Source organism: Pleurodeles waltl, chromosome 3_1, assembly GCF_031143425.1.
Source record: "Pleurodeles waltl isolate 20211129_DDA chromosome 3_1, aPleWal1.hap1.20221129, whole genome shotgun sequence".
In the NCBI taxonomy this organism is placed as follows: domain Eukaryota; kingdom Metazoa; phylum Chordata; class Amphibia; order Caudata; family Salamandridae; genus Pleurodeles; species Pleurodeles waltl.
In genome coordinates this window covers 866,788,117-866,810,516 of record NC_090440.1, presented here as the reverse complement: position 1 = coordinate 866,810,516, position 22,400 = coordinate 866,788,117, and the positions used below count along the sequence as shown (strand labels likewise).

Here is a 22,400-nt window from a genome sequence, read left to right as displayed (position 1 = left end):
ATCCAAATGGCAATTCCGGCGATTTTGCAACATGGATTACAAAGTGCAGCATCTTTAGTGTTTCTTGTACAGTTGAGATGCATGGTAAGCGAAAACCCAATGTGCAAGAAAATGCTCTATTTTTGTGGTAGTGTGGTCAAGCAGTAGGCTTATCAGAGGGTAGTGTTAAGCATTTGTTGTACACACACTGGCAATAAATGAGGAACACACACTCAAAGACTTACTCCAGGCCAATAGATTTTTATATAGAAAAATATATTTTCTTAGTTTATTTTAAGAACCACAGGTTCAAGATTTACAAGTAATACTTCAAATGAAAGGTATTTCACTCGGGTATTCTAGGAACTTTGAATAATCACAATAGCATGTACAGTTTTGACAAAAATGGCAATAAGCTATTTTAAAAGTGGACACAGTGCAAAAATCAACAGTTCCTGGGGGAGGTAAATAAATGTTAAATTCACAGGTAAGTAAAACACTTACAGGGTTCAAAGTTGTGTCCAAGGTAGCCCACTGTGGAGGGTTCAAACAACCCCAAAGTTACCACACCAGCAGCTCAGGGCCGGTCAGGTGCAGAGGTCAAAGAACTGCTCAAAACACATAGGCTTAAATGGAAACAGGGGTGCCCCGGTTCCAGTCTGCCAGCAGGTAAGTACCCGCGTCCTCGGAGGGCAGACCAGGGGGGTTTAGCAGGACAGGGGGGGGGGGGGGGGGGCAACACAAGCAGGCACAGAAAGTACACCCTCAGGGGCGGCCGGGTGCAGAGTGCAAACAGGCGTTGGGTTTTGTGTAGAAAGCAATGGGGAGACCGGGGGGTCTCTTCAACGATGCAAGCAGGCACAGGGAGGGGGCTCCTCAGGGTAGCCAGCACCTGGGCTAGGCAGAGGGTCGCCTGGGGGTCGCTCCTGCACTGGAGTTCGGTTCCTTCAGGTCCTGGGGGCTGCGGGTGCAGTGTTGGTTCCAGGCGTCAGGTCCCTTGTTACAGGCAAGTCGGGGTCAGGGGGAGCATTTGGATTTCCTCTGCAGGCAACGCTGTGGGGGCTCAGGGGTTGTCAACTCTGGCTACTCAAGGGCTCGCAGTCGCCGGGAAGTCCTCCCTGAGGTGTTGGTTTTCTGCAGGTCGAGCCGGGGGCGTCGGGTGCAGAGTGGAAAGTCTCACGCTTCCGGCAGGAAACGTGGGGTCTTTAAAGTTGCTTCTTTGTTGCAGAAAGTTGCAGTTTGTTGAACAGGGCCGCTGTTCTCGGGAGCTTCTTGGTCCTTTAGATGCAGGGTAGTCCTCTGAGGCTTCAGAGGTCGTTGGTCCCTGTTGGATGCGTCGCTGTTGAGGTTTTCGTCGAAGTAGGGAGACAGGCCGGTGGGGCTGGGGCCAAATCAGTTGTCGTCTCCGTCTTCACTGCAGGGCTTAAGGTCAGCAGTCCTTCTTTAGGTTGCAGGAATCTATCTTCCTCGGTTCTGGGGGCCCCTAAAATACTGAATTTAGGAGTTTGTTTAGGTCTGGGAGGACAGTAGCCAATGGCTACTGTCCTTGAGGGTGGTTACACCCTCTTTGTGCTTCCTCCCTGTGGGGAGGGGGCACATCCCTAATCCTATTGGGGGAATCCTCCTTCTACAAGACGGAGGATTTCTAAAAGTAAGTCACCTCAGCTCAGGACTCCTTAGGGGCTGTCCTGACTGGTGGGTGACTCCTCCTGGTTTTTCTAATTATCTCCTCCAGCCTTGCCGCCAAAAGAAGGGGCAGTGGCCAGAGGGGCGGGCATAGCTCCACTAGCTGGGATGCCCTGTGGCGCTGTAACAAAGGGGGTGAGCCTTTGAGGCTCACCGTCAGGTGTTACAGTTCCTGCAGGAGGTTAGAAGCACCTCCACCCAGTACAGGCTTTGTTCCTGGCCACAGAGTGACAAAGGACTCTCCCCATGTGGCCAGCAACATGTCTGGTGTGTGGCAGGCTGGCAAAACTAGTCAGCCCACACTGGAAGTCGGGTATGTTTTCAGGGGGCATCTCTAAGATGCCCTCTGGGTGTATTTTACAATAAAGTGCACACTGGCATCAGTGTGCATTTATTGTGCTGAGAAGTTTGATACCAAACTTCCCAGTTTTCAGTGTAGCCTACCCTGCACTTACAATGTCTAAGGTTTTGCTTAGACACTGTAGGGGCATAGTGCTCATGCACATTTGCCCTCACCTGTGGTATAGTGCACCCTGCCTTAGGGCTGTACGCCTGCTAGAGGGGCGCCTTACCTATGCCACAGGCAGTGTGAGGTTGGGATGGCACTCTGAGGGGAGTGCCATGTCGACTTAGTCATTTTCTCCCCACCAGCACACACAAGCTGGCAAGCAGTGTGTATGTGCTGAGTGAGGGGTCCCTAGGGTGGCATAAGACATGCTGCAGCCCTTAGAGACTTTCCCTGGCATCAGGGCCCTTGGTACCAGGGGTACTAGTTACAAGGGACTTACCTGAGTGCCAGGTTGTGCCAATTATGGAGACAAAGGTACAGTTTAGGGAAAGAACACTGGTGCTGGGGCCTGGTTAGCAGGGTCCCAGCACACTTTCAAATCATAACTTCGCATCAGCAAAGGCAAAAAGTCAGGGGGTAACCATGCCAAGGAGGCATTTCCTTACACACACCCTCTTCTCTAGTGTTCATGGGACGAAATCTAGGTACTACAGTGCGACACCACCTTGACTGCAGACTGGAAGTTTGTTACACACCCCCCCCCCCCTCCCCCCCAAAAAAGGGTATCTTCAATTACTGATTCCCACTCAGGTAGGTCCCAAGTGTTTTTTTTTGTCCCTTGGGTATTACTCGCTGCGTTTAGATTTTAGGGATCCCCAGCCCTGACGAAAGCCCCAGGCCACTTTAGGCTCATAGAGCGGGCAGAAACATGTTAGCTAAAGCAGATAGCTAGGGTAATTAGGCCCGGATTACTGTTTTAGAATGTTTTTAATCATTTCCTTGGACACCACCAATAGAGGTGAGTAGCACCGGTGGTCTAGGAGATATTTTTTAACTTTGATCTGGATCCCTGACGCTATCTAGTAGTGTTTTATATAAGAACTCCCTCTGGTGCAGGTTTTACCTAGAGGTTGAGTCCGCCCTGGTGGCATTGTCCTACCAGAGTGGGAAGAGGTGGTCAAGGATGAAGCATGAGACAGCGTGACACCACTTCTTCCATTAAGAAAATATTCTGACAGACTAGAGCGACATTCTCAAGATGAACGTCAACAAATGGTTTCGTCTATCAGAAGTTGACAAAACATCACACTGAGTTCAACATCACCACACTGCTTGTGATTAGTATTTTTGTTGGGAGGACAGGTTGTGCGTTTTTCTCTATTTCTTTGTGTACTTTCTTAAGTTAATTATCATCATTAACAATCTTACTAGTGGAATCTCAATCTAAAGACTCCTCATGCTTGAATATCTCAAGAGGTGTGAATAACCTCAACTCTACATGGATCACAATGCTGAAATGTCATCACTGGAGCCATGAATTTCCAACTTGGGCATCCTAACGTCTGTTCTTTTTGCATTTTCCCAGGTCCTTAGAGGTCAAGACAAGGACTGCAGAAATCAACAGTGAAAATGCTGTGCAACAGTACTAAACTGAAACCTTATTACTAAATACATGCTCATGACCATCCTTTAGAATGGGGGAGGTGGCGGATCCATTGGGTAATCTACAGTTGAATATACACCAGAAAAAAAGATACCAAAGACAAGTAACCTTTTCTTCTGATGGATACCTGAACCTCTATATCTATATATTCCTTACATTTTGAATAAATCCTCTAAGTAGAAATTCAGTTGGTGGATCCAAAGAAATGGTCATTATCAGGAAACTGTGCAGCACAAACCAAGTGAAATGGCCATAACTGTTCACTTTCAAATTGAAGCAAAAATGTGTGTGAAGGGAAGCAGACGTTGCCACACAGCATTTCTGCTATAGAACCTCCATTGGCCAGAGCCAAGGTGGAAGCCTTTGCTGTAGTGGAATCACCTCGGATTCCTTTTTAGCAAGGGATAACATATATTAACTCAGAGCCCAGCCAGCTAGATAGGAAGGAGTTATTTTCTGAACTGCCTTGCCCTTCTTGGTGCCTACATATCGGACAGAGAGTTGGCAGGCAGATTTAAAATCCTGGGTTCTGTCAATGTAGAACCTGACCGGCTTACAAAAAGGACATCCTTACAAAAGGTCCAGCCTGTGAAGCCTCCCCTTTTACTTGTAGAAATGGGAATAGGAAAGATGAACATTTTACTCCACTACAGTAAGGCTTTACCCTTATAGACTAACCACCAATCTCTCACCTTTTGCATATTCCACAGGCAACCAACAGAATACGGAAGCGTATGGCAGTACCTCTACACTGAAGCAGTTCTGGTCCAGAAATGACTTGAGGCCTATTCAGGTGCTACTCACACTGTCATTTTCTTTTGATGCTGTTTGCTCCCTCATACGCAGAGCCCCAACCAATGTGCATGTTCACAGACTTGGAACCTTTTTAAAGGGTAGAGCTCAATTCACAAAACAGGGACAAATAGAGACTCTGTTTAGAACCAGAGAGATCATTACCAAAGGAGAGTAAATTGTTCTTCTATTGGTGATATGTAACCACAGGTTCCTCACCATCTGCATAGATACCAGAGCAGTCCCTATTAGGAGATGGGTGTGTGAAGTGGCTCAGACCAAGAAGTTCTTTAGGGCCGAGTAGGCAAAATGCCCCTCTCAGCGAACTTAACAGTTCATACAGTAGTGCTTTGGAGCGATGCCCATTTATCCACTTGGCAGATGTTCAGGACCTGGAACACTGCGTGCCAACGCAGTCCAGTAACCACCACTGCAGATCACTCAGTCTCCTACAAGACCTGGACATGGTCAAAGAGGTCCCCTTGATATTGGGCCCATCAGATTTCAGATGTCACTGCAGAGGCCACATATGCTACCTGGTGTGCTTGACCAGCAAGATACAGGTAGTCATCATTCCCAGTAGTCTAGGAGTCGACCTCACTGAAATCCAGGATAGAGATTGAAATATAATCATAGCCTGAATGTCCTGGACTCTCCTTTCCCAAGGAAAGACAAAACTGAACTGTGTCCATAATGGCCTGGATTAGAGGGAGGGTTGTAGGAGTCAGGTGTGACTTCGACACATTGATAGTGAACCCCAAAGATGAAAGGAGGTTTGCAGTAGCCTCTGGGAACTCGCCCTCCACAGACAGTCATATAGGTAGGGGAAGAATGGGATCCCTATATTCCAAAGGCTTACCGCTCCAAGATCACTTTCATGAGCACCAGAGTCCACAACAAACTGTGAACTTGGCCGCATCCCAACCGTCCTGGGTTGCTTGGATGAGGATAAGTCAGAGGTCTTCGTGGACACCTGAAAGGACTTAGCAAATTTTCAAAAGAGCTGAGAATATTGGCCCAGGAGGTCGCTGAAATTCATATACCTCAGGGTCAAGCTAGTGGAAGAAAATACCCTCTTCCCAAAGGTCTCCACACGTTTGGACTCCCTATTCGGAGGTAATGGTCAAGAAAGATCGAGTTTATCTGACTTGAAGACCCCTGCACCACCAAGCTTTCAGGGGAGGGGTGCTGAGACAAAAATGCAGGGTCCCCCAGGGCAGGGGAGGGTGTTCTCGCAAAGTATGACCACTTACCGGAGGGTGGCAAGCCTACTGGGGGAGGTGGTGCTTCTTAGTCAAGGTTATAGGGGTGCCAAATCTGAGTGAGAGCACAATGGCCACTTTGTGCTCTTAAGTCGGCCTATGTGTCTAGGTTCCGGGGACTGGTGTGGAGCACAGCCAGTCATAACAGGAGATGGATGAAGCCCAGTGGTGAATTTCTAAGGGTCTAACTCGGGCAAAGGGAGAACCTGCCAGACTTAACCCAAATAGAGGGCCTCTGGTGGCCTGAAGAGTGGCCAGAGGGAGTCAGCAAGGATGTGAATATGGCCCCATTGAACTCTACGATCTGCCTCAGTGTCGCAGATCATCCTGTAAACTGTGCCAGGACAAGCTGCAGGTTAGGCTTCGAGGCAGATCAACTTCAGAAGCAAGACTGAGAGGCATTGTTATGCCCTCTGACCTTCTCAGGAGTATGTGAGTGGCAAGAAAGAGCCTAGTCCTACTTGGATTTTTGATGTTTCTTCTTCAACACAGGTATTTTCTCAAAAGGACTGCGTACCACACACTTTTTAGCCAGTCTAGAGTGATCAGGATGACCTGTACCTGGTCTGGTCACAGCTTACTCAACACCCAAGGAATCATAGGTATGGAGGGAAATGCATAACAAAGTGCAAAATTTCACTTTAACTGAAACACACCCACAAAGGCTCCCTGCAATGGAAAGGGGGGGGGGCACAGGAACTGCAGATAGTGTGCACTGTCATGAATGGCCTAAAGGTCTACATGAGAAGTGGAACACAGAGCGAAGATGTCCTAAACCACATATGGATAGGGACCCTCATTTGTGTTTGACAAGAAGATGGCAACTCTGGCTTTCAGTTCACTTACTCAGGGAGCCCCAGATGGTTGGCAGCAAGCCAGGTTTCATGTACCTGGGCACAGGCCAAGAGTCACAGAGCTTTCCAGCAGAGAAAAGAGGACCCACAGCCTTCCTACTTGTTTTCATATAATATCACAGTGATTTCTATGTAACATCTGGACAAACCAAGTGCAAGTAGTAGGCAGTAATGCCTTTAAAGCCAGGTGAACCTCCTTCACTTTGAACAAACTGATGTAGAGTTTTGTCAGGAGACCTGAGGCTTCTGATCTCCAGTTCTTCCAGATGGACAACCCTTTGGCAGATACATACATCACACACTGAGGCCACTACTGGTGGTGGGCAAAAGGACTTCACACTTGACAGGTTATCTGCTTCCACCCACCAAAGGAGATTAGCTGCAGTGTTCCAGAGAATCCTCAAGATATGTTAGATTGCACTTCATGCTAGAACCATTCCAAATGGAGATACCACTGTAGAGCACTCGTGTACCAATGAGCATAACTCAACAGCAGGCTGTAGGAAGCCAGTAGACATAGAAGGTGGAGAACCTACTTCAAATATAGGACTCCTAACCCAAGTGTATTTGATACCTTGTGGAGGAGGCGAAGCAAAGAGGTGCATCCTATAAACAGGAGGCACTAAGAGGGCTCCAGGTTTAACTTGGGGAGACTGACAAGCCCAAGTCGGACAGCAAAGATGCTGTGGCATTTTAATGGTCCGAGACCAGCTTCAGCACACAAGCCTTGAGCACCAATAGTCCAGGTACAGAACACGGATATCCTCAACCTGTGCAGATGTGACGCAACCACCGCCAGCATCCAGGTGAAGATCATGGGTGTGCAAATGTAAGGACTGCAAACAGGTAATGGGTAGAGTCTATCACAAACCCCAGGTACTACATTGTTCAAATGTAGGAACACCTTCCAATCTTCTAATTCCAGCACCAGATACACCTGAGCAAGAGACAGCCTTTTGATCTTTGCAACTGTAAAAGTACAGGACACTGCAGCCAAGGATTGGACGCACACTGCCAGCTTTTTAGGGAACCAGGAACACAAGTAGCATAGATGCCCTATTGCCTACTGAGACAAATTCCACCACCCGTTTCTGCTAAAGTGTTGCCACCTCCTGCTGTGGAATGCAGATGTCTTCAGAATTGAGGGAGTGAGGCAAAGTCTTCTTAAGGTGAAGGGCATAGCCCTTTTCTGAGACTTATTGTCCCTTCGTAATGACCCTCCAGAAATATAAATGGGAAGACTCCTTCCACCAAAAGGCTGAACATACTGCCTTAAACAGAGCCTCCGGCATTTCACGATTTACTAATTTATCAAAAAATCAGCTTTAGAGTGATGCACGTGATATTTCACGCACAGGCTGCTAAAAATAAAAGAAGGTGTCATCGCTCACAATGATTCCTTTATAATTTAACGTGACAGACGCATCCTGATTGTGGTACAGTTAACATGAGTCTAGAAAGTCATGAGCCCGTTAGAGGTCCCATGGACTTATTCGGACTCTAAGAGGGATGAATTTCACCACTCCCTGAGGCTAATAACCAACTTCAAGGGCCTCGTTACTTCTACAGCAAAGAGATGTAAACAAAAAAAAAAAAAATGTACAAGCGGCTATTTCAGGCAGACTGGTCCCTTTAATCCATAGCTAGAGACAGAATATACAAGCGCACCCAGCGCTCAGCCAGAGTAAATTAACCCTTGTCAGAGCCAGACAGCACTCAATCCCCATTTCTGGTCAGTGGAAGATCGTGCGATCCTCTGCACTGAAATCAGAGCTGTGGAAGTGGGAAGATCTTCTACAGCACAGCAGCAGCGCTATCTCTGGCAGCCTAATTCGGTACTAAAACGAAACGCAAATGGTTGGAAGTATTGGCAAAGCAGACAGCCCTGCAGATGTCGTGTCCTAGTGCAACCGGGTTTTGGAGCACTGGGACTGATGGATGACCTCCGGAGCCTCTGGAGATAGACAAGGAGGTTTGAAAAAAGTTCTGCTGTTAAACAGTAGTCCAAAAACGTAATCAACAGATTAGTGCACGGGTAGTTCAAGGCAACAGGAAGGTGGCCCTCAAATGCACACACCCCGACTATGTTATTCTTTCTAGAGAGCTCCTGCAGCTTAATCCAATTAGAGGGTAAACATATCACCAGTCATCAGGATTGTGCTGACAGGAAATAAGCATTGGAAAATTCAACAGGCCTAGAGTACACAGGTATTAGATTTGTAAAAGGATTTAGCCATGCTGTTCAGCAGCACAGCTGCTGTGCAGCATGGTGGTAGGTTAAACAAAAAGCGCTAAGACCTGGCCAGCGCTGGCTGCATCATATCGCTTTTCATTTTTAATAGCTGGAAGTCGAGATGGTGCAAAGGTAGGGCATTATTAAGGGAGGAGCAACACAGACGGAGGGGGGGGGGGTACAACGTGGCCAGTGCCGACTGCGTTTTCTAGTTCTTTTTTTGGGCTACAACCGTTGGGGAGGCAACACGGACAGCAGAGGTAAGACGAGGGGTTAAAAATGACAATGAAGTAAAGGAGGGGTCAGGCAAGAGGGAGGGTAAGCGAAGGGTCAACTTGGACAACCCAGAGGCTGGGTGTGGGGACAAATAGACGACGGAGAGATTAAAACGCACAACAGAGGAATGGCAGGTGGGTAGAGCACGGACAAAGGGAGAGTAGAGGACAACAAAGGGAGAGTGGGCAGGTGGAGCAACATGGACAATAGAAGGATGGAAGGTAAGAGCCAACATAAACAGAGGGCCTTGCAGGTAGGAGGAACGCAGAGGAAGGTACACAAGGAAATAAGCTTAAAAAAATAATAAAAAAGAATTAAACAGACACTGGCAGAATGCTGAAACACAAATAAAACTAGCACCTAATAAAAAATGGATACAGGTAGAGGAAAGCCTCCAGCAGCTGACAAGCAAGCAAATGAGATTGGCAAAAAAGCCAACCAATGGTAAGCAATGGGCACCCTTTAAGCCTACTGTTCAAAACAAATATACGTCTTGCAAGAGACATTATTCATCATCTTAGTCGAGATCTAAAAACAAGTGTGCTTAATGAAATGCCCTAAATTATAGATACCTTTTCAAAAGATTGATTTTGGCACCCATATACACAAGTTCAGTCTTCTTTATTCTGCCTCATTACAAATCTGGGTGCAGCCATCTACACAAAAGCGCAGCAAGGGAGAAACCGCTGCATGGGAGAGCACAAAGAGTGATCTCCTACCCAATGCACTGCTCTCAAGATAGGCAATAGAAAGAAAGAAAGAATGAAAGAAAGAGAGAGAGAGAAAAGACTAAATGAGGCTGATTAAAGCCTAGCTCACAGAATAAAGTATTATGTGCTCCCTAAACCCAACATCAGAGAGATTTGCACAAGCTCAAATATCCCTGGGTACAACTCTAGAAGCCTGAGTGCGCAGATCGACAGCTGAAAAAAATGCACGTCCTTCAGTCTGCAGAAAACCTACACATCTCCAACACATCTACAGGAGGGGTGGATGAAGATCTAGACTAGTAACCCACAATTATGTTTGCACATGTGTTTGAACAAAAGTGGTGCAGCGTGAACTGGGAATCCATGGTGTTGCTGTTTTGTGACATAGATAAACCTAAGAGAATGTTAAAGTACCTCTTTGTGAAATAAAAAAAACACTGCGATTAAAAATAGATCTGCTCACCTGTCCTTCCAATTAAGAATACTTCCCATTATAACAAAGTGGGCCTCCCTGATTATGTGACATTTTTCACAGATGAGATAATCAGTCACACTTTTCCACACAATACCGTAAAGATCATTAACAAACATATCTGTCTGTGGTTGGTTTGCAATAGTTACAAGAATTTGAGACCTTTTAAAGACAGCTGGTTTTTAAATATGGCAGACTAGTCTCATGTTGCTTAAGCTTCAATAAAAGGAAGACAGTACGGTGGGAAGGGAATGACCTCCTACAAGTAAAACAAGCATTTTCAATGCAACGGGGCTCGCATTTGCTCGAGTTGGAGCTATTTGTGTTGTAAACTCCTAACCTAACTTTTCTTGCCACAAAAATTAAAAGAAAAAAAAAAAAACAGCGCGATCGCACTGTGTAAAATGCAGCGCGATTGGCTGAAATTGAAAACGGAACGCGGTCGCACTATGTAAACCCCAGTGCGATCGCGCTGCGAGGAAAATTAACAGATAAAGTAGTCCAGAAACCAGGCTCAAAACATCGAGCCTCGTATGTTTCTAGTAGTTTACTGGTGCTGTGTAGGCAGGCTAAACACCAGAAAAGGAATGACGTATGCATGCCTTTCACAAATGAAAGCACATAGATTTTAAAGAGCAAGCCCAGGAACCAATTAAAAAGACTGACGTGACCTGGGCGTGGTTTCAAGCCCAAAGAGATCACTTTATGGATGGAGCCCTTTCTGTTTGGCCATAAAAAGGCCTGTCCCCACGCCCTGAGTGTCTGCCTGAATATGAAACTAGTATTTTGGCCCTGTTGTCACGCTAGTCTAGTGTGTATGCAGAGGCCGGTCCCTGATAACCTCAAGTCCAGATCCTGGTCTGTGCCTTGGAAGGGCCCATCAAGATGCCCTCAGGGTTTGTATTGCACTACAGTTCATGCACTCGGCGCATCACAAAGCAGTAGTGGCAAAATACTACATTTTGGGAATCTTTCCAGTGTAAAGGAAAGGTGAGACTACCGGCTCCCCTCATGTCAAATTATTCTGTTATGTGAAAACCAGATCCTGGAGCTGATATGTTTGTGTGTGTATGTGCCATAAATGTGTAGCACATGTAGCAGGACTTTGTCTACTGTGCAAGTCAGAATACTGAAGCGATTGAAATCTTTTTTGGATACCCCTGGCTTAGTATGAGACAACATGGCAGAAGAGGAAAACTTACCTCAGAAAATTACATTTGAAAAAGAACCACCCAAAACAGTTTCTGTACCTTACTTATATAGTAGATCCACATATCCTCTCCAAAAAATGTGATTCAGATGATCCCTATTCGTTCCAGGTTTAAGTCACAAAATAAAAGTGCACTTTGTGTAGCATTCAAAAGACCGCTGTGCAACCATGGCTGGTGTCTGCGTGACAATTAGTCTCTCAGGTCACAGGACCAGTCTAGCATCCACCCATTCACCCTCAGATAATGAACTCCCTGTGACTGAGTGTTTCCCAGCATTTGGGGATGAAAGAAGACTGAGCCTAAGCCTGCCAGTCCACTGGAGGCATCCTGCCCTGCTGCCTAGGCATCATATCTGTAAGGAAATGCCTCCTTGGCAAGGTTACCCCCTGACTTTTTGCCTTTGCTGATGCGAAGTTATGATTTGAAAGTGTGCTGGAACCCTGCTAACCAGGCCCCAGCACCAGTGTTCTTTCTCTAAACTGTACTTTTGTCTCCATAATTGGCACAACCCTGGCACCCAGGTAAGTCCCTTGTAACTGGTACCCCTGGTACCAAGGGCCCTGATGCCAGGGAAGGTCTCTAAGGGCTGCAGCATGTCTTATGCCACTCTAGGGACCCCTCACTCAGCACACTGCCTCTCAGCTTGTGTGTGCTGGTGGGGAGAAAATTACTAAGTCGACATAGCACTCACCTCAGAGTGCCATGCCAACCTCACATTGCTTGTGGCATAGGTAAGTCACCCCTCTAGCAGGCCTTACAGCCCTAAGGCAGGGTGCACTATACCACAGGTGAGGGCGTATGAGCACTATGCCCCTACAGTGTAAGCAAAACCTTCGACATTGTAAGTGCAGGGTAGCCATAAGAGTATATGGTCTGGGAGTTTGTCAAACACAAACTCCAAAGTTCCATAACGGCTACACTGAAAACTGGGAAGTTTGGTATCAAACTTCGCAGCACAATAAATGCACACTGATGCCAGTGTGCAATTTATTGAAAAAAATACACCCAGGGGGCATCTTAGAGATGCCCCCTGAAAACATACCTGACTTCCAGTGTAGGCTGACCAGTTTCTGCCAGCCTGCCACACACCAGACATGTTGCTGGCCACATGGGGAGAGTGTCTTTGTCACTCTGTGGCCAGGAACAAAGCCTGTACTGGGTGGAGGTGCTTCTCACCTCCCCCTGCAGGAACTGTAACACCTGGCGGTGAGCCTCAAAGGTTCACCCCTTTTGTTACAGCGCCCCAGGGAATCCCAGCTAGTGGAGACGCCCGCCCCTCCGGCCACTGGCTGGAGGAGATAATGAGAAAAACAAGGAGGAGTCACCCACCAGTCAGGACAGCCCCTAAGGTGTCTTAAGCTGAGGTGACCCCTGCCTTTAGAAATCCTCCATCTTGAGTTTGGAGGATTCCCCAAATAGGATTAGGGATGTGCCCCGCTCCACACAGGGAGGAGGCACAAAGAGGGTGTAGCCACCCTCAAGGACAGTAGCCATTGGCTACTGCCCTCCCAGACCAAAACACACCCCTAAATTCAGTATTTAGGGGCACCCCAGAACCTAGGAAACTAGATTCCTGCCACCTTAACAAGAAGGACTGCTGACCTGAAGCCCTGCAGAGAAGACGGAGCCGACAACTGCTTTGGCCCCAGCCCTACCGGCCTGTCTCCCAACTTCGAAGAAAACTGCAACAGCGACACATCCAACAAGGAGCAGCGACCTCTGAAGCCTCAGGACTGCCCTGCATCCAAGGACCAAGAAACTCCTGTGAACAGCGGCTCTGTTCAAAAACCTGCAACTTCTTTAAAACAAAGAAGCAACTTCAAAGACTTCGCGTTTCCCGCCGGAAGCATGAGACTTCCCATTCTGCACCCAACGCCCCCGGCTCGACCTGCAGAAAACCAACACTTCAGGGAGGACTCCCCAGCGACTGCGAGCCCTTGAGTAGCCAGAGATGCCCCCCATGTGCCTGCCTGCATCGTTGAAGAGACCCCCGGGTATCCCCACTGATTCCTAAAGGAAACCCGACGCCTTTTTGCACTCTGCACCCGGCCGCCCCTGTGCCGCTGAGGGTGTACTTTACTGAAATAGTATATACAGAGCCATCTTTCTACAATAGAGGTCACACATTTCCCTCCAGATGTTCCCCCAAGAACACACAAACTGTTGGCACGACATCTAGACCTGCTACAAATAGAGGTGCAAGCACTATTAACAAAACAAGCCATAGAACTAGTACCTCACCATCAAAAAGGAACAGGGATTTACTCCCGATATTTTTTTATTCCCCAAAAAGACAACACACTAAGACCAATTTTAGATCTCAGGCCATTAAACCTCTTCATCAAATCAGATCATTTCCACATGGTCACACTACAAGACGTAGTTCCCTTGCTAAAACAGGGAGAATACATGGCAACACTGGATTTAAAGGATGCGTATTTCCACATACCCATCCATCCATCCATCTCACAGGAAATGCCTCAGATTTGTCATACAGGGCAAACATTACCAATTCAAAGTATTGCCCTTCGGGATAACAACAGCGCCCAGCGTATTTACAAAATGCCTCGCTGTAGTAGCAGCTCATATAAGGAGACATCACATGCAGGTATTCCCATATCTCGGCGATTGGCTAATAAAAGCCAACACTCAACACCGGTGTCAAAGTCACACGCAATATGTAATAGATACTCTACACAAACTAGGGTTTTCTATAAATTACCAAAATCTCACTTGCAACCATCCCAAATACAACAATACTTGGGAGCCACACTCAACACTCAAAGAGCAATTGTCACTCCAAGCCCACAAAGAGTTCAATCGTTTCAAACTATAGTGTCAAGCATACAACCAAACCAACAGTACACAGTCAGGTTCGTGATGAAACTACTAGGCATGATGTCCTCCTGCATCGCTATTGTCCCAAACGCACGGCTACACATGCGGCCCTTACAACAGTGCCTAGCAAAACAATGGATGCAGGCACAGTGTCAACTTCAGGATCTAGTATTGATAGACCGCCAAACACACTCTTCGCTTCAATGGTGGAACCCTGTAAATTTAAACAAAGGGCGGCCATTTCAAGACTCAGTGCCTCACACCATTATTACAACAGAAGCTTCCAGGATTGGGTGGGGAGCACACCTCAACAATCACAATATACAAGGTCAATGAGACAATCAACAAAAACAACTACACATAAATCACTTAGAACTACTAGCGGTCTCCCTGGCTTTTCAACCCCTTCTAGGCCTCAAACACATTCTTGTCAAAACAGACAATATGCCAACAATGTACTATCTAAACAAACAGGGGGGGGGGGGGGGGACACACTTGTCACAACTATGCCTCCTAGTAGAAAAGATTTGGCATGGGGCAATTCACAATAACATTCGTCTGATAGCGGAATATATACCAGGCATTCACATTCAGTAAGCCGACAATCTCAGTCGCGATCACCAGCAAACTCACGAGTGGGAAATACATCCCCAGATTCTACAAGATTACTTCCACCGCTGGGGGGGGACACCAGACATAGATCTGTTTGCAACAAAACAAAACGCAAGATGCCAAAACTTCGCATCCAGGTACCCACACCCTCAGTCCAAGGGCAATGCTCTATGGATCAATTGGTCAGGGATATTTGCTTACGCTTTTCCCCCTCTCCCACTCATCCCTTTCCTAGTCAACAAACTGAGTCAAAACAAACTCAAACTAATACTCATAGCACCAACGTTGGCTCGCCAACCGTGGTACACCACACTGTTGGACTTCTCAGTAGTACTTCACATCAAACTCCCAAACAGACCAGACCTGTTAACACAACACAAATAACAGATCAGACACCCCAATCCAGCATCGCTCAACCTAGCAATCTGGCTCCTGAGGTCTAAGAATTTGGCTACCTAAACCTTTCAAATGAGTGTATGGAAGTCATTAAAAAGGCAATAAAACCGACAACAAGGCATTGTTATGCTAATAAATGGAAAAGGTTTGTTTTCTACTGCCAAGCAAACCAAATCACACCATTAGATGCCTCCGTACAAAACATTGTAAGTTACTTACTACACCTACAAAAAGCAAATCTCGCTTTTTCTTCTATTAAAATTCATCTCACTGCAATTTCTGCTTACCTGCAGATTAAACATACAAAGTAACTTTTTAGAATCCCAGTTATTAAAGCCTTTATGGAAGGACTAAAAAGGATTATATCTCCAAGAACCCCACCAGTACCCTCGTGGAATCTTAATATTGTACATACACGACTCATGGGCCCACCTTTTGAACCCATGCATTCTTGCCAAATCCAATTCTTGACTTGGAAGGTAGAATTTCTAATAGCCATCACTTCACTATGAAGAGTTAGCGGAATACAGGCGTTCACTATTGAAGAACCATTTATACAGGTACACAAAGTGGTTCTACGCACAAAGCCAAAATTTCTATCAAAAGTAATTTCACCATTTCATCTAAACCAAGCTGTTGAACTCCCAGTATTCTTTCCACAACCAGATTTGGTAGCAGAAAGAGCACTGCATACATTATTAGACGTAAAGAGAGCACTAATGTATTACATAGACAGGACAAAATCTTTTCGGAAAACTAAACAATTGTTTGTTGCTTTCCAGAAGCCCTACGCTGGTAACCCCATATCCAAACAGGGAATTGCCAGATGGATAGTCAAATGCATAAAACCTGTTAACTTAATGCTAAAAGAGAATTACCCGTTACACCAAAGGCTCACTCCACTAGAAAGAAAGGAGCAACAATGGCCTTTCTAGGTAACATGCCTATGACAGATTTGTAAGGCAGCCACTTGGTCTACACCTCATACGTTTACCAAACATTACTGTGTAGATGTGTTAATAACACAACAAGCCACAGTAGGACAGGCTGTACTAATAACGTTATTTCAAACAACTTCAACTCCTACAGGCTGACCATCGCTTTGGGGAGGATTACTGCTTTGTAGTCTATGCACAGCATGTGTATCTGCAGCTACACATGCCATCGAACGGAAAATGTCACTTACCCAGTGTACATCTGTTCGTGGCATGTTGCACTGCAGATTCACATGCGTCCTCCCACCTCCCCGGGAGCCCGTAGCCGTTTAAGTTTCATTAAAATTGTATATATGTGCAAATAAACATTCCTTTAACACAAACTATGTACATACATATCTATTTTATTGCATGGACATCATTAGTATCCTCATTCTACCAATCCTACCTCTCCCTATGCGGGGAAAACAATCTAAGATGGAGTCGATGCCCATGCGCAATGGAGCCGAAAGGGAGAAGTCACTCGGTCCTGTGACTCGAAAAGACTTCTTAGAAGAAAAACAACTTGTAACACTCCGAGCCCAACACTAGATGGCAGGAATAGTGCACAGCATGTGAATCTGCAGCGCAACATGCCACAAACAGATGTACACTGGGTAAGTGACATTTTCCATACATATTTATTTTTGAGTGTAGGTTTTGGTGTAATACATTTTTGGTGGTGAGATTTGTAGGCAGCATTAATGAATATCTGAACAACTTTTCCTACACACCTGTGTATGTATGTATGTATTTTTTGTCTGGGATTATGTTTCAATACACATTCGTGGACACATTGGCAAAAAAACGATGGATTGGGATGAGGCATGAGTGATTGCAGTGGCTGAGATTAATTTAAGCATTCCATCCATCACTTTGTTTTCGCACAATTAACAACAGTGCAAATGGAGTAATAAGAACATCCTTTTTTCTTCAAGTGGCCAAACTATGAAATTCATTATCCCCAAATGTATGATCCAAGGATAACTATCTTGTTTGCAGAAGACTACTCAAGAGCTAGCTCTTTCCTTCATAACTACCATATCCAAACAGCAATGGACTGCATACGCCTGTGTTGGTAAACATTTATAATCTGATTATGCGTATATACCTAGATGTGCGCACTTCCTTAAGAAATATGCATAAGTACTATTTCATAATAAAATATATCCATACTCCTAAAGCCTGTTTAACAAATGTATATTTACTCACGGTTAAATGTGTGTGTATGTGTATATAGGAGTGCATATATGTATGTACGAGTATGTATACAATGTATGTGCGTATATATGCATATATAGATATATATGTGCATTATTCCATGTTTAACATGTTCATACGTCACTCCATAGTTCCTAGATAGGTTGTTAGCCCAGATACTTATGAATCCCTGCTTTCATTTTTATCTATCACAATGAGCAAGTGTTAATTTATCAGCAAACACTTCCCAATTAAAAATTGAGGAAACATTAAAAAAAATGTACCTCTATCAATCTATCCTCCATCCCCACTCAGACTAATCCCGAACCCATTCTACTACTATGATCTCCAAAATAACCCAGCTTAGGCTCTTTCCTCCTCTACGGCTCCTGGCTCCACCCAAACCTCAGTTTATTACTATGATCTCCCAAACAACCCTACTAAATTCTCCCTCACGTCTCACCTTTGACTCATCCAACAACTCTTCTACTACTATGATCTCCCAACCCCCTTTCTATAGACTCTTCCCTCCTCTGTCTCTTCTTTACTTATCCCAAGCCTCATCCTATTACTATAAACTCCCAATTAACACTTGTGGATTCTTCCCTCCTCTATCCCTCCATTATTCTAGTCAAACCTACAAACAAACTCACATATCATGTGCTCAAATTTACGCATACCAATTCTGTACTCATACTTCCCTATACTAATCCACCACTAATTCTTTGGGGTTCTGGAGTAGCGTGCTACTGGTCAAAAAGCATTTCAACGCCTCGTTAGGGGTAGTAAGCGATATATAAATACAACTACAACTACAACAAGGATGTGTTAAAAATAATATGCGTAACCAGTCAATAATTAAAGTTGAATATTGAAAAATAATGGACTGGTTTAAACAAATATGTGCAAGTGCACAATGCAAATAAAAATGTAGGCAATAGTTAGCAATATAAAGCTAAATAAAAAGTGTACCGATGCACAGTATGTGTTGGAAAATAGCAAGAAAGTGATGTCAAAGACTTTTAGCCGGAAATCTTCCACTGCTTTTAATGTAAGTAAATAAAACATCTTGGTGCAAGGTCACACTTCGGCAGCCAATTATCAGTTTCATGGCTGCAGTGATTTAGGCACATTTCTATATCACATCCCCAAAGCCTGGAGATTCATCACAATGGCACCCGGCGCCGTATGTATAAAAAAAAAAAATTCAAACAAAAAAAGCGCTACTGGTTGACATCTTTTTTCCTTGGATGAAAAGCTTTCACGTCGAGGTATTAGCAAATAAACAACAGATGGACTTCGTTTAAAGATATTTATGGTCAAAATTCTGAGAACAGGGTGCATGGCGCACATAGCAAAGGCACAAAAAAACACATAATACAAAGTATCAAGTAAGGGGACAGGGCAAGAATTGTAAACACTAATGTCTTGCTTCTTTAAAGACATGAAAACACAGGTACAGAAAGCAAAAGGGGGGTGGGGGAGATAAATGGGGTTGTAGATAGAGTAAGAGTCGCATTCTTGTGTTGTGGAAACAGAAAGCAGCGGGGGTTAAGATAAAAAAATAACATGTGGCAGAAAATTAATGGAGGAAAGGTGTATTAAAAATAATATGATGAAAAACTATTGTGGGGGTCAATGGTGCAAGAAACAAGGGAGAGAACTGGGTATGCAATCCTAACAGTAAACACATACACTCTTATACAGTGCTGAAAACAAAGGTAGTTCCCTGAATGTAAGCCACAGAAGGATACAAGTCATTCACTCAAAAAGATGGTAAAGAGGAAATGATGCTGAGGATGGACAAACTGAAGAAGAGGAAAGAAAGGCATTGAATAAACAGCAATAGTGGAAAAGCCAGCCCAATAGTTTGCAATCAGCAGGATTTAAGCCCACTACGTTGTTAGTGAGGTACTCAAGAGGTTGTTCAAAAGACGAAAGCTAAAAGCAGTCTATAGGCAAGACGTAAAAAAGATAACAAAAATGGCTTACATACAGGGAACTAGGATGTCAAGAAAAAATACATTCAGATAATGTAATGTTATAAGAGATGTATTATTTCTTTGGTGAAGATGAAAGGTAAAGTATGAATATAAAACAATATTTTAGTAGAATGAATATCTATATTTTAAACAGTTTAATTTTCACAAGGAACAGTAGCTTGAAGTAAAGGGATTATAGATGACTCATGTTGTAATACACTAGTTTGTGGAGCCCAAAACTTATACTTTAACCATTGCAAAAACACTCAATATGAATTCTGAAGGTGCCATGTTTCTTGAAATGTTAGTTACAAAACAGTACTACCAAACTTGAGTGGCACCCAACAGAATAAGGTGGTGATTGAACCAATTGACTGTTAAAATTATTTTTGTACAATACATATTTCCAGTCGTGATTTCGGAAATATAGAACTTTCAGGCATTCAGTCAGATTAAATGTTGGATTTTCAAAATGTCTTTGAAATACTGCCCCCATTTAAATATTTAATGATGAATGTTGATCTATTACTTGTGAACAAGGTTCGAAAAGGAGCTTATCAAGGTAAATTTTAGTATACTGAAGTACACTGCAATGAAGCACCTCTTTTCAAATTCTCAACCATCCTGGGTCTAAAGTTTAATTTAAATACTCTTCTGTTTTGGAGGAGACTATGAACTACCCCCGAGCTACTCCATTATGTAAGAGTTCTTCAGGCTGTCCGCAAAGCCGATTGTTTTAGTAAAATACCTTGGCTTGGGAGTATTAAGGAAGCATTCTATTCATTGGGTCTGTTTGAAGTGTAGGATTGCCAAGAGTCTGCTAATTTTCCATCATAGGATGGTTTTTAAAAAGTGCTACTGGATGGCAGTAGCCACCGGCGAATTGCAAGTGGCTGCCTATTCAAAACTATCATGCAATTTAATAAACTTAAAAAGTGAGAGCTAATATGAGGAGTTTTCAGATTATATTCTGGCTCCCATGGATGGGAAGCTTTACTTTCAGTTCCGTGTAAGTGCTCTACCTGTAAGGTCATTTACTTCTAAAGATCGAATGGGGGAGCTACTTTATGTCCTGCCTGTAGAATTAACAATGAGAGCCTACCTCACGTCCTATTTGCTTGCCCAGCATACATATTGCTGTGCATAAAGTGGCTAGTTCCAGCATGTAGACTTCTAGGTCTCCACAGTCACTTAACAGCCCTTTGCATTCTTAGGACAGATCCGCGACAGATTTTAGCCATTTCTGTTGAGAAATTTCTAAGCGTGGTTTGGCTTATTAGGAGGAATAGTATCTTCATACAAGATAAAGTCTGAAATTCCCAGGTAGCCTATTGCTGTACCTTGGTTTATTTTTCTTTTGCCAGTACTTAGCGTTTTATTTCACAGTTTTGTTTGTATCATTGTTTGGGTGAAGGGTACAAACGCTGCTGGTTGTGTGTATGTTTTATAATTATGCATGTTTTATTCTTTTTTAAATTGAAGCTCATGTTTATTTTTATCTTTTTGTAATGTTTTTGGGATATTTGTGCTTTTATGGTCCTTGTGGCTGAAATAAAGCTTAAATGATATGAAAATTATCATTATCCAAAAACCCCAAAAATAATGTTTTGATATGTGTCGCTGTCAGAGGGAATTTTATTTGTGAGTTGTTATTCAGGCATTTATTTACACACCCGAACTAGGTGGTGCATTGTTTAATCAAGGAGAAAGCTTGTTAGATAACATGCAACTTCTGGGATATTAGAGAGCAATTCAGTTCCTAATTGCTATGTGGAATACTTTTAGCTACAAACATTGTAAACCTCCTCCCATAAGGAGGAAAGTCAATACAGTCATTGGAGTGTCTAGCTTGCATGAGCAAATTTGGAAAAAAACATTTAATCAAGTAGGAAAGAAGAATCAAGTTCGCAGGCCTTTTTTATACTTAAAACACTTGGAATGTGGAAGAACACATTTGTGTTCATTAGAACCTCACAAATACTGCTTCAATTTAGGAAAGAGGTGAAGACACTTCTTTAACCGCTACATCACAATACAGTCACATTACACTTCTGCTCCCGGAACCCAGCTACATCTCCCATCATTCGATGGTTACATGTTTGACTTTAACTCTGCACAGTGCTCCTTTGCCTTTTGGTTAGATTTGTGCTATACAAATACTATATGCATAAAAGTAGCAGCATTGATGCAAATTCATGAGACATGATAGTGAACGAGGAAACCTCAGAATTCAACGACCAAGGAATGGTCTTATGTTGTGTGGATTTATTGGCAGACCACAAACCACATATTTTGTGCAACATTCTGCAACAAAGGAAACTACTAACGTTAGAATGCAATTTGGCTGTAATTTGAGTTCAAGAGAAATAAATATGCAGAGCGTTTACATCCATCGTTTAAAAAAATCAAGACTAAACTATCTGCGTGAACGGAAAAAAAAAATAAAGCACAAAGATCTGTGCAATGTGATGATTTCGAGAAACAGTCAATGGGTCCCGCCTTGAAGTGGTAAAATCATCTTCAATTCAGATCTATTATCAAATAGATGTTCACATATAAAACTTTGAAAAATATTACAGAAAAGATGCTCACCCTGAAGTTGGTTTCTGGAGCTTGTGCTACTAGGGGCGCACGAGACATTTCTTCCATTTGACCTAAAAATATAAACAAAACAAAACTTAAAGCAGGAAAATAGAGTCTGACATTTTCAAAAGGTATCAGGATGCTCATGCATGAGGAAAGGGAAAGCTTAATGGTACTGAAAGAAAGACGAGACAATTAAATACACTGAAAATGTGAATACCAAATATTTGACACTCAATTGCGACATCCTTTAGAGTTCAACACAAACAGTGGAAATTAAAAGAAGAACGGTATGAAGAAAGGAGCTGTCGACCAATTTTTATAAGTGCAATCATGGTCTAAAATAATTAACACTAGCAATAATAATTAAACCGTAAAACAAAAAAAC

The 22,400-nt window shown here is 43.9% G+C and overlaps 1 protein-coding gene across 12 annotated transcripts in view; it reads right to left on the bottom strand.

Moving 5' to 3' along the window:
• Positions 1–22,400, bottom strand: part of ZMYM4 (zinc finger MYM-type containing 4) — a 1,242,519-nt gene that overhangs the window by 678,849 nt on the left and 541,270 nt on the right. For all 12 annotated transcript variants that reach the window (XM_069223800.1, XM_069223806.1, XM_069223798.1 and 9 more), the window contains exon 3: positions 22,022–22,083. In XM_069223800.1, the coding sequence (XP_069079901.1) occupies positions 22,022–22,083 (62 nt within the window). The remainder of the gene's footprint in view (positions 1–22,021; positions 22,084–22,400) is intronic.